Below are 14,599 nucleotides of genomic sequence, written 5' to 3' on the forward strand. Positions count from 1 at the left end.
CAGTTCACCCCAGTGTCAGAATGTCCGCTGCAGCCGCCGCCTTTACTAGTGGAAAAAAAAAAAGATCCCAGTATATATACCATTTGTAAACGCTATAACTTTCACAAAAACCAATTATTTTACACATACTGGGATTTTTTTTTTTTTTAGCAAAGACATGTAGCAGAATACATGTTGAGAAAAAGGAGAGACGCGCCTCTAAGTGCAATAAGTCTTAATTCAAGTCTAAATTAAAAGACTTATTGAATTAAAAGACTTATTGCACTTAGAGGCGCTTCTCTTCTTTTTCTCATCTACAGAAGTTGCTACAGCTTATTTGGAAGCCTTGCCCTCAGTGCCACGTGGAATCCTACACTCTTCATACAGTAGCCACTAATACCACGATCACCCCATACTACAATTTCCCAGGACTTTGCAGTGTTTGCGCTGTTACAACCCTTCCTCATTTTTTCTGAAGCAGAATACATGTTGGCCTAAGTTTATGAGGAAATTTGATTTTTTAAATTTTTTTTACTGGACATGTGTAATAGAAAGTCAAACATTTTGCTCAAAATTGTCAGGTTTTTTTTTCATAGCGTAAAAAATAAAAACCTCACAGGCGCTCAAATACCACTGAAAGAAAGCTTAATTTGTGGGGAAAAAAAAGAAGTAAATTTAATTTTGGTGCAGTGTTGCATGACCGCGCAATTGTCAGTCAAAGTAACGCAGCACCGTAACACAAAAAATAGCCTGGTCAGGAAGGGGGGTAAATCCTCAAGAGGGCAAGTGGTTAACCTTGGATACATGTTTTCAGTTGTTAGTGGGCTGTACTTAGTCACGCAAACATCTGAATGTAACCAATCAAGTTCCAGGTAGCTATTTTATCAGTTTTTTCTTACAGGTTAAAAGTAAATATACATGGAGTCACTATAGGCACATATCTTTTCTTTTGCTCTCATCTTTGTAGCAACCATTGTAAACAATGCATAGCATACAATACTGAAGAGATGTTCAAGACAGTTAAAGCTGAATGCCAGGCCCCCCCCCCCCAAAAAAAATCAACTTTGCAGTAGGTAGAAAATCCTTAATACTTACTGTTCGTATACATACCCTATATAATCAAAAGTTTGTGGACACCTGACCATCACACCTACAATAGACGAGTTTCTTAAATATGCCATTCCAAAACCATGAGCATTGATACACAACTGAACAACACTTTGGGGCTAAAACAGGTTCCACTGGAAAGCGTGTCTGTGGGAATTTGGCCCACTTAGTAAAAAGAGCATTTGTGAGGTCTAGTACTGATGTTGAACAAAAAGGTCTGACACGCAATAGTCATCTGAGTATATCCCAAAGATTTTCAATAGGGTTGAGATCAAGACTCTGAAGGCACCACAGGTTCCTCCACACCAAGCTCATCAAACCATAATTTTGGACGTGACTTTTGGGCACAGTTATGTCCTAAAACTGAACACAAGGTTGAACGCACACAGTTGTTTAATATTTCTTCGTATGCTGTAACATTAACAAGAACCTTCATTGAAAACACCTGCACTCAATTACTGTAGGAGGGGGTGTCGCATCATTTTTGCCATATAGTATGTGAGATTATCAGGTGTTTAAAAACATTTGATTGTATAGTGTATTTGAATTCTGAGTTTATATCACCGTAATTTCTCATGTACTACAGCATGCAAACTGGGAAAGAGAAAGTTAGCACTAATAGTCCACCAGGACTCTCTTGCTTTGCACAATTCTGTCCATGTAAAGTAGCCCATATAAATGAGAGGATTGTTGCTTGGTCTGGCTGTTTTCTGCTGAACTGAGCAATGACCTCAGGTATACAGTTGCATCAGACATGCAGGTTGGAAAACCTGTCCTGGGTGATCAGTTATCTTCTCATCTGAGATATACTGTGCAGGCAGACCTTGCCAGTACCATTTAGGATCTCCTCCTCCTGCATTTACATGTATAAAAAAGCAATGTCACCCATGTACAGTGTTCAGCATAAATGAGTACACCCCTTTTGAAAAGTAAGATTTTAAATCAATCTCTCAATGAACACAAGAACCAGTTCCAAAATTTTGACAAAACTGAGTTTTATAGAACATTTGTTTAGCTCATGACATAAAAGGAAGGTAGGAATATAACTTTGATTACAAAATATTCAGTTTTACTTAAATTAGTTGATGCAAAAATTAATACACCCCACAACAAAATCTACTCCATCTAGTATTTTGTATGACCTCCATGATTTGTAAGGACAGCACCAAGTCTTCTAGGCATGGAATGAACAAGTTGGTGACAAACTGCAACATCCATCTTTTTCCATTCTTCAAGGACAACCTCTTTTAGAGCCTGGATGCTGGATGGAGAGTGATGCTCAACTTGTCTCTTCAGAACTCCCCATAGGTGTTTGGGTTCAGATCAGGAGACATACTTTGCCAATAAATCACTTTCACCCTGTTCTTCAGAATAGCCTTAGATGTGTGTTTTGGATCATTGCCATGTTTGAAAAGTGCATGACGACCAAGGGCATGGAGTAATGGTAGCATCTTCTCTTTCAATATAGAGCAGTACGTCTGTGAATTCATGATACCATCAATAAAATGCAGCTCCCTGACACCAACAGCACTCATGCAGCCCCACAGGAGGACATTGCCACCACCATGTTTCACTGTAGGCACCATGCATTTTGCTTTATACTCTTCACTTTTGCTATGCCAGTTTTGAAGCCAGCAGCTCCAAAAACATTTATCTTGGTCTCGTCACTCCAGAGTACAGAGTCTTTTTCCAGCATGGGCCCTGGCAAATTCTAGGCGGGATTTTTTGTGCATGGGCTTTAGAAGAGGCTTCCTTCGTGGACGACACCCATGCATGCCATTCCTCTGCAGTGCATGACGTATTGTGTCATGGGAAACCATCAACCCAGTTAGGCTTTCTACTTCTTCAGCCAACTGCAGTGAACTTGCATGGTGATTTTCTTCAAACCTTCTCTTCAGAAGACGCTCCTGTAGCGGTGTTAACTTCTGTGGACGGCCTGGACGTCTCTGTGTGATGGTAGCAATAAGATCTTTGTATCACTTTTGCTACAGTATTCTGACTGATAAGTATAGATTTGCTGATCTTCTTGTAGCCTTCACCTTTCTTATGTAAAAAAATGATTTTCCTTCTCAGGCCTTGTGACATTTCTCTTCCATGTGGTGCCATTGCTGACCGCATGAAATGGGAAAGGGTTTTCTTTGTTAAGTAATGCCCTTTTATAATCAACGGTCTGATGGACACCTGTTTAATGAATAATTAGACTCACCTGTAGTTGAATTCTTATTAGGATATTGTCTAAAATTTAGCTTTGCTCCTAAGACTTTCATTGGGGTGTATTCATTTTTGCAACATGGTCTTGAATAAATTTGTTAGGAAAAATACTTTGTGTGTGAAAATTAACAAATCTTGTTTGTAATCAATGGATCGCATTTGTGGGAGTATTTTGTAGTATGGTGTCCAATAGAAAATGTTGATTCGGAAAGGAAAGGTTTTCTGACAAATCTGTTGGGGTGCACTCATTTATGCTAAGCACTGTAAAACATATGCAGTACTTGGGAGAATTCTTGGGCCTTCACACAGGCAGACTGATCAAGTCCACCTGTCAGTTTTTTAGGCGGACCCTCCATTCTCCTCTATGGAGTGGTGGGTGTACATGAACATGTGTGTGTTTACACCTCCCTACATCCAATCCAACCTGATCCATTAAAAACAGATGCATAGGTATCAGTTCCCCTTCCATCTAGCAGATAGGATGGCAGTCAAATGTAAATGGAAAAGCCGTTCATTTACATCAGACAGCTCATAAAGGTGAGCGACAGGATAAAAGATTTACACTGTAAGGATAGGCTGCCAGGGTCCTCAGATATTCGTGATTGATCAGTGCTTTTGCGAACTGGCATGAACAGCTGTGGCTTCGGACTATATGTTGGAGTGTACACACAGCTGTCAATCCTAGGAAAAGCAAATCAGTAAAATCTCGTTGATTGAATTTGGACCATAGCTAAAAATCAGTGCGAATGTAACCTTACAAAGCAGAGTGAACAGATCAGTGTCCTGCTTCTCCTTCACTGTCCAATCAGAGTGGGCAGATTAGTGTGCTGTTTCTGATTGTCCAATCCTACGCTAGGGGCACAAAGTGACCTAAGTTATCCCTTACTTCAGAGAGTCAGATAATCAAGCTAGGTCTGCTTTCTGGCTGAGCTATGTAAATCTTAAAACTGGATGGACACAAAATATAAAATGCTTTAACCACTTGCCCTCCAGAGGATTTACCCCCCCTTCCTGACCAGGCCATTTTTTGTGATATTGCGCTGCATCACTAACTGGACAATTGCGCAGTCATGCAAAGCTGTACATAAATGACATTTATGTTCTTTTCCCCACAAATAGAGCTTTCTTTCGGTGGTATTTGATCACCTCTGAGTTTTTTATTTTTTACACTATAAACAAAAAGACTGACAATTTTGAGAAAAAAAAAAATGATTTATATTTTACTTTTTGCTATAAAACATATCCAAGGAAATTTTTAAAAAAAAAAATCAAATTGCGTCATAAATTTTAGGCCAAAATGTACTCTGCTACGTGCATTTGCTTAAAAAAAAAATCCCAATATGTGTAAATTAATTGGTTTACGTGAAAGTTAGTGTCTACAAATGGCGGTCTATATACTGGAATTTTTATTTTATACTAGTAATGACGGCGATCAGCGACTTATAGCAGGGCTGCGGCGGGCATTCTGACACCGGGTGGGAACTGACTGCCACTGACATTAGTGACACTAATACAGTGACCAGTGCTAATAAAAAGCACTGACACTGCACTAATGACACTGGGCATGAAGGGGTTAACATCTGCAGCGATCAAAAGGTTAACGGTGTGCTGAGTGTGTTTTATTATGTGTGCGGTTTTACTAGGGAGGCATGCTGCTTTGTATTTCTCTTACAAAACAGCATGTCCAGGCTGACAGGGGAGAGATCTGTGTTGTTTACACACAGGTGTCTCTCCGTCAGCTTTACACAGCGATTGCTGAGTGACAGCTGGGAATCGCCAGCCAAGACCTGGTGATTGACATCCCTAGCAGCCAATAGCGGCATGGATAGGATGGCGCACACGTGGCCCCTACCTGGAAATGCAAATCACGTATATATACACACGTGATTTTGCACAGCCCTGCCGCCCTGTAGCAGTACTTCTATAATAGGGTGGCAGGCAAGTGGTGGAAAGTCACCTCCCATATACGTGAATCAACTGTATGCGTAGATTTCAGCTTTATTCTGCGTGGCCGGCATTTCAATATTATTGAAACATAGCTGCCAACAGTCCTGGGTGAATTCATTTGATCCTCTCCTCCGTGTGTTTTTCCCCCTAAGTCATCCTCCAGCACCTATTACTGTACCAGGAAGATGAAAACTATTGGCAAATCAGGTGGATAACATCACCTACTTATAGGCTATATGCATATTCTTCTACAACTCACACTTGGTCCCAGAAATGTGCACATTCTTGTTTGTCTCATCTTTGTCACCAATAACATAGCTGAAGATTTCGAATGTCTGTGCTGCAGGAAAACCGAAGGAAACCAATACATACCCATAGCAACCAATCATGCTTGTTTTCATTTTCCAATCTGCAGTAAACTTTATCTTTTCCTAACATGTGGCAATCATGAACATACTTAGTTGCAGTCTATGGTTAGTTCCTCCCTTGTGCCCTTTGATGTTCAAATTTAATACTAATATGGCAGCTTCCATAAAGAAAAAAAAAAAAGAAAAAAAAAAAAAAAACAAAGCTGCAAGTTTCAGCTCAATGAAAACCAGAGCAGGTGCACCTTATGTTTACAACCTCAAAAGGCTCTGTTTGATTATAACACACTAATCCAACTTTGGCAATTGCAAAGCATTAGGAAGAAAAGCTGGAGCACTGCTCAGTCACTTGTATCCGAGATAGTTCCGGGAAATAATGAAGCAATTAAAAAGGCAAGATGGGTGTTTGTTTTTGTTATGGCAAGTAAACTCTCTGGGTAAAGGTTTGTCAGTATGCGTGGAATGAATAAGGGCTCCACTTGTCCTGTAAACAGAAAACTAAGCATTCCTGTCAGGTGAGGGGACCTCAAAGTGCAGAGACTTGTATGGCAGGACACATGCCTTCCAGAACATCCCCACACTGACTCACCTAGTCTAGACACCTCGTAGAGGGTGGTAAACATACATGAATGTGGCTTTTTGCACTAGTCCTAAGGCAGTGGTGCCACCGAGCTTGTGGAACCCCTTGCAGTTCATGGTGGAGGAATGAAATGGCGTTCCATAGCAGTTTCCAGCTGAAACAGTTATTTGTCTATCAGTCCGCCTTCCTTCAGCTTGAAGTAGAAGAATTTTTCCAGGGTATTGGCACACTTGCAGTACTCACTGTCGGGTGGGTTGTATTCTCGGCAGTTGGTGATAATCCTCTGCAGGTCAGCAATGAAGATCTTCTTGGTCACGTAATATCTGTTCTTCAGACGTTCTGTCATGGTTTTCAGATCTTAAGTGAAAAAAGTGAACATCAGCACAGTATTTTAATTTAGTAGAAGATATAAACTTTGTTTACAATAAACAGCAGAAGTCTTTATGGTGCCCACCAAGCACACATAATTGATCTGTATAATTATGAGGCCCAAGATGATCATTTTAAATGTGCAGTACTATGACAGCTACAGTGGCTAAATCATATTTAGTTTCCAATGGTTTTTATTAAGTAATTTTTACAACAAGTAGTACAAGCAAACAGTGTATCAACATATAGTGTAAAAACCACTCCTTCTCATTCAGTTATCTAAATCCCAATGACTCAGTGTAACACCTTCCACCCCAGAAAGGCAAGTACAAACAGTGATAATGAACCACATAAATATTACTTAAAAAAAACAAAAAACAAAAAAAAATAAAATAAAATGATGCATGCAAAAACCCAAATTGTGATCTGAAAATAAATCTTCTAAATAAATCCAAAAAATATTTTTCTTATGTAGTGAACTGTCCAAAGATATGCGTAGTCATACACAGTTCTTCCTTGTTCCCATATTCCCTCAAAATAAAGAAATAAACATAGTGCATTATCCTTATAACTTAATATGCCTACAAAACACCTCAGTGTACCCATTTGGGAAAAAATATACAAATAACTCAAAACACTATGTGCTACCAGCACTAAGTGACTGCAAATGTGAAAATCTATCACAGCAAGAAAAAGTGAAAGTGAATGCACAAACAAAACAAAAACCCAAACACAAGATCTCCTGTCAATCGATGTACCTTACCAAACTGACAAAAGAAATCAAGTACAAAACATGCTGCAAATCCTCCCTTCAATTATAACAAAATGGATGATGTGATCTCATACACTCAAATAATAGTGAAAAAGGTGTCTTCTGTGATCCAAAACCTGCCATCCAGTACACCTTACCAGAGGACAGGTAAACAGGGCTTATAATAGACCACCAGCTATCCCCGATCCTGTCTTCATATGCTCCGCACAATAATGATGGTACCACAAAAGAAAAAAATAAAGCAATAGTGCAAGACCTCCAAAGAACTTAAAGGCATTTTAATAGAACTGCTTATATTTAAAATTGCAGAGTTAGCACAGCTAAAAACATCCAGCAGCAAAAGTATAAAGCGCACTATCTCCCAGATGGATAAACCACTTCCAAGATGGCAGATTCAGAACTTCCAGCTACATCGTCTGACATCACTTCCTGACATTTTTCGTCATTCCGACGAAACGTGTACGGGTACACTGAGGTGTTTTGTAGGCATATTAAAATTATAAGGATAATGCATTATGTTTATTTCTTTATTTTGAGGTAATATGGGAACAAGGAAGAACTGTGTATGACTACGCATATCTTTGGACAGTTCACTACATAAGAAAAAGTTTTTTGGACACTAGATGATTTTTAGTGACCTTTTGGATTTATTTAGAAGATTCATTTTCAGATCACAATTTGGGTTTCTGCACACATAAATTTTACTTTTTTTTTTTTCGTTTTTATTAATATTTATGTGGCTCATTATCACTGAGTGTACCATCATACATACAAACATAAGACACTAAGAACAGCAAGGTGTACCATGAACAAACTGTTTAAGGCAAAACGCTTAGTGCAACCATAACTAGAGCAGGTGTCTTTCGCCTCATCAATATATAAAAAAACAATACATAACAGAGGAAAGGAAAAGAGAAAGCAAAGAAAAGAGTGGAAAATAGGGTCGAGATGGAAGATATTAAGGCACAGAGATGTATTGAATCCAGGGGTTCCATACGCTATCAAATTTCTTCGAAGTATTGTGCAGGATACAGGTGAGCTTGTCATTAACCATAAACCAATTTAGTTTCTTTTTAACATAATCAAGTGAAATAGCCAATTTCTTCCAATGTCTAGCTATGGTGATTCTCACTGCCAGAAACATGTAAGAGATCAGCTTATGGAATTTCTTGGGAACATTATCAGTAAATTTATGAAAGAACGCTGTTGTCTCCGGGGATCTGCGCATATTTACTCCCGTCACTGAATGTACCAAGTTAAACAAGCAAATCCAAAATCTAATTGCAAGTGGACACTGCCACCAGATGTGATACATAGACCCCACCTGGCCACAGCGCCTAAACAACACAGAAGCAGATGGATGAATACTCGTAATCCAAGTAGGAACCAAATACCATCTCAACAAAGTTTTATAATTTACTTCAATTAGGGTAGTATTAATAGAAACTTTTGATTTGCAAAAGCAATATCTTGCCAATCCGATAAGTCCTAATTGACAGCTAAATCACTTTCCCAGTGCTCCATATAAGGAAGTTTATAACGCGGATCAGTGAGGAGTGCATATATTACCGAAATGTGGCCTTTTGGAGAATCCCTGTTCTGGCAAGAAAGTTCAAAGGCAGTAAGCAAAGGCGATTCAACAAATAAAGCAAGCTGCTTTGAGTGGAGAAATGAGACAATCAGGTTATATCTGAAAATTTCAGGAGACGGGCATATGCAATGTGTCCTTAAAATGTATGCAAGAACCATTAACAGTCTCCAATCCGCAACAAGCCTTTATTGATCCACCATTGAAAAGGGGCTGGCTTTAAACTAAGCATATATTCAGGGTTACAAAAAAAAACGGACCTACAGGCGTATATGGAGATGCCAATGATTTACGATGGCGTACCCTGTCCCAAACTGCACAGGCTGCGGCCCTGTCACCAGGCCATGACTCCCAGGCTTCTTTCCTGCTAGACAGGGAAATGACCGACAATCACCAGCTAAATTAGCAGTCATGATTCAGTTCCTGACGGTTCTGCGGACTCTCCTGCTTATCCATCTGTGTCCCCGCACTACTCAGGGACTCCGTTCTTATTGCTCGTTTTGCTGATTTACTTCAGAGAGAACTGGAAAAAGCTACCATTAAACTGGCCTCTGATCTAAAGCAGGATTTCAGGGAGATCAGAAATTGCCTGGAAAACATTGAATCTAAAGTCCATGATACAGTTCACAGAGTGTCTTAGAATTCTAACAGGATTGCTGACCTACAAGACCGCCTGGACGAAGCTTATTCGAAAATAGATGATCTTGAGAACCGCACCCGCCGGTACAATTTCCGGATTAGAGACCTACCGGAAACAGTATAAGGGAATGGGCAACTGAGGCAATATCTTTGACCAACAGCAGTGCCAGATGCCGACGAAAGCCACACGGAAACAGGTCATATCCATAGAGCTCTGGTCCCCTTAAAACCAGATGGGGGCCCCCTCGGGATGTTATCGTTAAACCGAATTTTTTCAGAATTAAGGAGGCGGTGATGCGATACGCCAGGGAATATCCAGATTTTAAAATCGATGGGTACGAGATTCAAGTCAAGTCTTTGCAGATATTTTTCAAGCTACTATACAAAAAAGGAGGGCGTTCAAACCGTTGCTTTCACCTTTAATTCAACGGGACATTTGTTATCAATGAAATTATCTGTTTCGCTTACAATGGCAAATCCTACACCTTTTCTACATTCTCTGAAGGAGAAAAACTTTTGTTGAGCTTGGGCTTCATTTCCCTTAGCCCCTCCCCAAGGAACCAATCCAAAGCTGATGGCCCTCCTCCCCCGCTGCAGAGGGTAAACTCGGGCACCCCGGACGTAGTCTCCTATCCGCGTGTTCTATCCCAGATTGACAGTCTGGGATAGAACACGCCATCGGAAATCATTAGCCTCCTCGCATACTCCTTTAGCCCCTGTTTTTTGTAACCCTGAATTTGTACCTGGTCTAGTTCTGGCCCCATTCCAGTGGTGGATCAACAAGGGGTACTGCAGATAGGAGACTACCTCCGGGGTGCCCGAGTTTACCCTCTGCAGCACTTTAAAGAGAAACTGCCGATGCCTCCCACTGAAATCTTTAGATATAATCAAATCGCCTCTTTTATCCACTCAAATTATTTTACTAGATGGACCAATAATTCTTACCAATTTCGAAGTCTCCTGTCTGAATACAAATCTCTCTAAAGGCTGTATTTCTATGGAGTATGCCCTATATTTAACCTTATCTACATGGTGACGGGGGTGAATGTTCGTAGGGCCCCAGAGATGGCTCTCTTCCATAAATTTCCACTTACTATAACAAAAAAAAAAAAAAACCCTTAAAATACTTACTTATATGCGGTTAGCAGCGAGAATCACTACTGCTAAATATTGGAAGAGATCAATTATTCTGCTTGACATTGGCGTAAGGCCAATGTGGTGCCAATATTTAAAAAGGGGTCAGAATCTTTACCAAGTAATTATAGACCTGTCAGTTTAACTTCTATAGTTGGGAAGATACTGGAGAGTTTAATAAAAGACCACAGAGGAGTACCCCAAGGTTCAGTGTTGGGACCCTTACTTTTTAATATATTTATAAACAATATAGGGTCTGGGATTAAAAATCCCATTTCAGTGTTTGCAGATGACATCAAGCTGTGCAGTGGAATAACGTCCTTACAGGATGTCTTCAACTTACAAGCCGACCTCAATGCTCTGTTTAATTAGGCAACTATGTGGCAAATGAGGTTTAATATTGATAAATGTAAGGTTATGCACTTGGGGGCTAAGAATATGCATGCATCATACCTACTAGGGAGGGTACAAATCGGGGGAATCAATGGTGAAGGATCTGGGAGTTCTGGTAGATCACAAGCTTAATAATGGCATGCAACGCCAAGCTGCGGTTTCTAAAGTGAGCAAAATCCTCTCTTGTATTAAAAGAGGTATAGACTGCAGAGAGAGAGAGATATATTACCCTGCTACAAATCATGAGTAAGGCCTCATCTGCAATATGCAGTTCAGTTTTGGGCACCAATTCATAAAAAGAACATTGGGGAACTGGAGAAAGTACAGAGAAGGGCAACCAAACTGATAAGAGGCATGGAGGAGATCAGCTATGAAGAAAAATTAGAGGAACTGAATTTATTCTCTCTTGAGAAGAGGAAATTAAGGGCGGATATGATCAACATGAATAAATACATTAGTGGTTCATATAGTGAACTCGGTGTAGAGCTATTCACTCTGAAGTCATCACAGAGGACAAGGGGGCACTCTTTATGTCTGGAGGAAAAGAAATGTAATCTCCAATCATGGAAAGGTTTCTTCACAGTGAGAGCTGTGAAAATATTGAATAGACTCCCTCAAGAGTTGGTTCTGGCCAGCTCAGTGGATTGCTTTAATAAAGGCCTGGATTCTCTCTTGGATACACAGAATATAACTGGATACTAACATTTATAGGTAAAGTTGATCCAGGGAATATCAGATTGCCTCTCGGGGGATCAGGAAGGAATTTTTTCCTCTGCAGGAGCAAATTGGTTCATGCTTTGGTTTTTTTGCCTTCCTCTGGATCAACTGTGGGTATAGGATTATACCTTTTTTTTTTAATGATTGAACTGAACAGACTTTTTTCTTTTTTCAGCCAGACTAACTATAACTATGTTAAGCACAAATTAAATTGGATCATGATTAATGACAGACTCACCTGTGTTCTACACAATAATACTAACAAATTTGATAAAACGTGGGACCCGGGGATTCAATACATTTCCATGCCTTGATACTTCCCGATTTGACCCTCTTTTTCGTCTCTCGTTCCTCTTACTTTTTACTGTCTTTTTTGTCGGTTTTCTGGTGCTAGCTGAATTTATTTTTTATTCGTTCTACAATATTAGTCATGTTTTCTACAATGCTTGTTCTGTGCATGTGTTTCCTACTACTGCTTCCCCTGTACATGTTGGATTTATTGCTGGGAACTTTCTGTTTGATCTACCCAGTTGTTATTGCACAGATTTTCTGGTTTCCTATGGTATGTCTGTTTGTTCAACCAATTGTTCTTTGGTAATGTTTGACACCTTCTTTTATAACATGACATTTGTCTTTTGCACTATTTGTAACTCAAAATATTTCAATAAAAACTATTGGAAAATAAAAATTATGATTTAAATAGTCTTTTCACTAGTGATTTAAATCAAATCCACCCTGCTCGAGGACCACAGATAAGTGTTTTCCGCCCCAGCACCTAGGGGAAGTAGAGAAGAGGGGCGGTGATGCCACAATCTTCACCTTTTGCACATTGAAAAAATACAAGGTGTTCTGTGAATGGTGGCAGTGCCGAAAAAGTGACCCCCTGTGTTATATATGTCATGTGACAGATAACTCTGGCAATTGCTGTAGTAGCGGCGACTATTATAGTCATTGTCAGCTTCCCCAGCAGGGAGTTAAGTATGAGTTATGAATACTTACACAGGTGCAAGCGGGGTCAATACAATAATGCAATTAAGCTCATAACTGGAGACCAGCTTTACCTGTCCATTATCTTCCAGGCACTAAAATATCAGTTCTGGGTGAATTGGCCCGCTAAGTTGCAAGATATTGCTACAAGATTGCCTTCTATGATTTTTGTGCATTGAATCCTGCCAGTTTCAAACTAATACTCTGAGCTAACTGACTTTAGTATTCTTCAGGCCAGGAGATGCCAAAGAGTAATTTTAGTTTTGTAGCCAAGTTTACTGAGCCAAAGCCAGACAGACAGGGACCAAAAGCAAGGGGAGGGAATTAAAAAGTCACACCTACAGCACAGCGAGAGGTCCCATATTTCACTAGGCTCAATAGTTAAGCAAGAACTGCTTGCACACAACAGGGGAGAAGGAAGTACAGGATCTGTCATATTACGACTCAGACAACATTTAAGTGAGTATTTACAGACGTGTCCTAGATAAAAACAGTCAATGTTACAGACAAGGATGGAGGGACCTTACCAATTGGGAATCGAATAACTTCATAGTAATCTGGGGCTTCTGACTTTTTCACTGGTTCCATGAACGGCCAAGCGCTTGGGTGTGCCTGATTAAAAAAAAAAAAAAAAAAAATGCATCACACCAATAAGTTTAGCCTAATTCCACACAATCAATTTTTGCTGCATCTCAGTCAAAAATAGCCTTTTGTGTAACACATATATGCTTTGCAAATGGGTACAATAGGCTTTTTGTATTCACAGTAAAATTATTTTCTCAGAGTCCCCAGAAATTTTTAAAGCAGTAGCAAACCTCATAAAAAAATAATTTAAAAAAGCCACAAGGTGGCCCCCGCACAGGCTCATGTCATGATGTGCTAGTATGCACCTCATACTAGCACATTATGACAGACTTGCCTAAAAAAAAATAGAAAAATAAAAAAATATCCATCCAGTGGCACACAGTAACCAGGGAGTCCATCTTCACCCGGTCTTCCTTCCAGGTTCGCAAGCTCCAGTCGTTTGTATGGCTGAGCAGCGATGACATGCTGAAAATTGGTTCTTGAACGTGCTCCATCATTTGACCTGAACTGTATCCAGGATTAGACCCAGCTACTCTACAGTGTTCCTGTCACAGGATAAATTTTAGAGACTCTGGTCTTAGATTTGAACTCTCTCCAACCCAGGAGTGATCTTTTTCTGCTATTGCATCAGAGTCTCAGGCTTTAAGATAATCTCCTTTATGAGGCAGTTTTCTATGCTTTTTAGATACATGCTTCGTTTGTATGTTTTTATTATTTTTTACTCTTTACAATAAACCTTGGATGATGCACTAGGTGTGTGCGCCACCGGTTTTCTCTTTACACATCTGATTGCACCTACTGTTCCCTCGCTGGGACACTGTTCAGCTATCCCACAATGGGGATGCCACAAAAGCACAGGAGGGGAAATACTGGGGTCAATGCTCTGGTGACTAGCCAAGGTGCAGACTAGAGGCTAAAGGGCGCAGGGACGCTAACTGGTAGTGCAGGGGCCCCACAGCACAAAGTAAACATTGTGCACAAGCATTGTGTGAGACCTTCATACAACAATAAAAACATATACATTTTAATATTAATTAAAAAAAAAATAAAAAATCTGGAACTCAAAATGTCCTTTATACACTCACTATATCACATGACCACTTCCTGCCCATCTGCCAGCAATGTATTGCAGACAGTGTAGGCACAGAGATGTACCTGTACGTCGCTACCCACTTCTGGGTTTAGGGCGTGTGAATGCATGCCCCCTGGCTAGCACCCGCTGTGAT

General features: G+C 40.0%; 1 protein-coding gene across 1 annotated transcript in view; it reads right to left on the minus strand.

Annotated features, from left to right (window-relative positions):
- Window positions 1-845: 845 nt before the first annotated feature.
- The window catches only part of KAT2A (lysine acetyltransferase 2A), a 76,702-nt gene continuing 62,948 nt past the window's right edge, over window positions 846-14,599 (minus strand). The window contains exons 17-18 of the mRNA XM_089690629.1: window positions 13,316-13,400; window positions 846-6,546 (exon numbers count right to left, since the gene is read on the minus strand). Coding sequence (XP_089546755.1) covers window positions 6,353-6,546; window positions 13,316-13,400 — 279 coding nt within the window. The 3' untranslated portion in view covers window positions 846-6,352. The remainder of the gene's footprint in view (window positions 6,547-13,315; window positions 13,401-14,599) is intronic.

This window comes from Staurois parvus, unplaced genomic scaffold, assembly GCF_062004578.1.
Source record: "Staurois parvus isolate SC_StPar_1 unplaced genomic scaffold, SC_StPar_1.0 ptg000538l, whole genome shotgun sequence".
In the NCBI taxonomy this organism is placed as follows: domain Eukaryota; kingdom Metazoa; phylum Chordata; class Amphibia; order Anura; family Ranidae; genus Staurois; species Staurois parvus.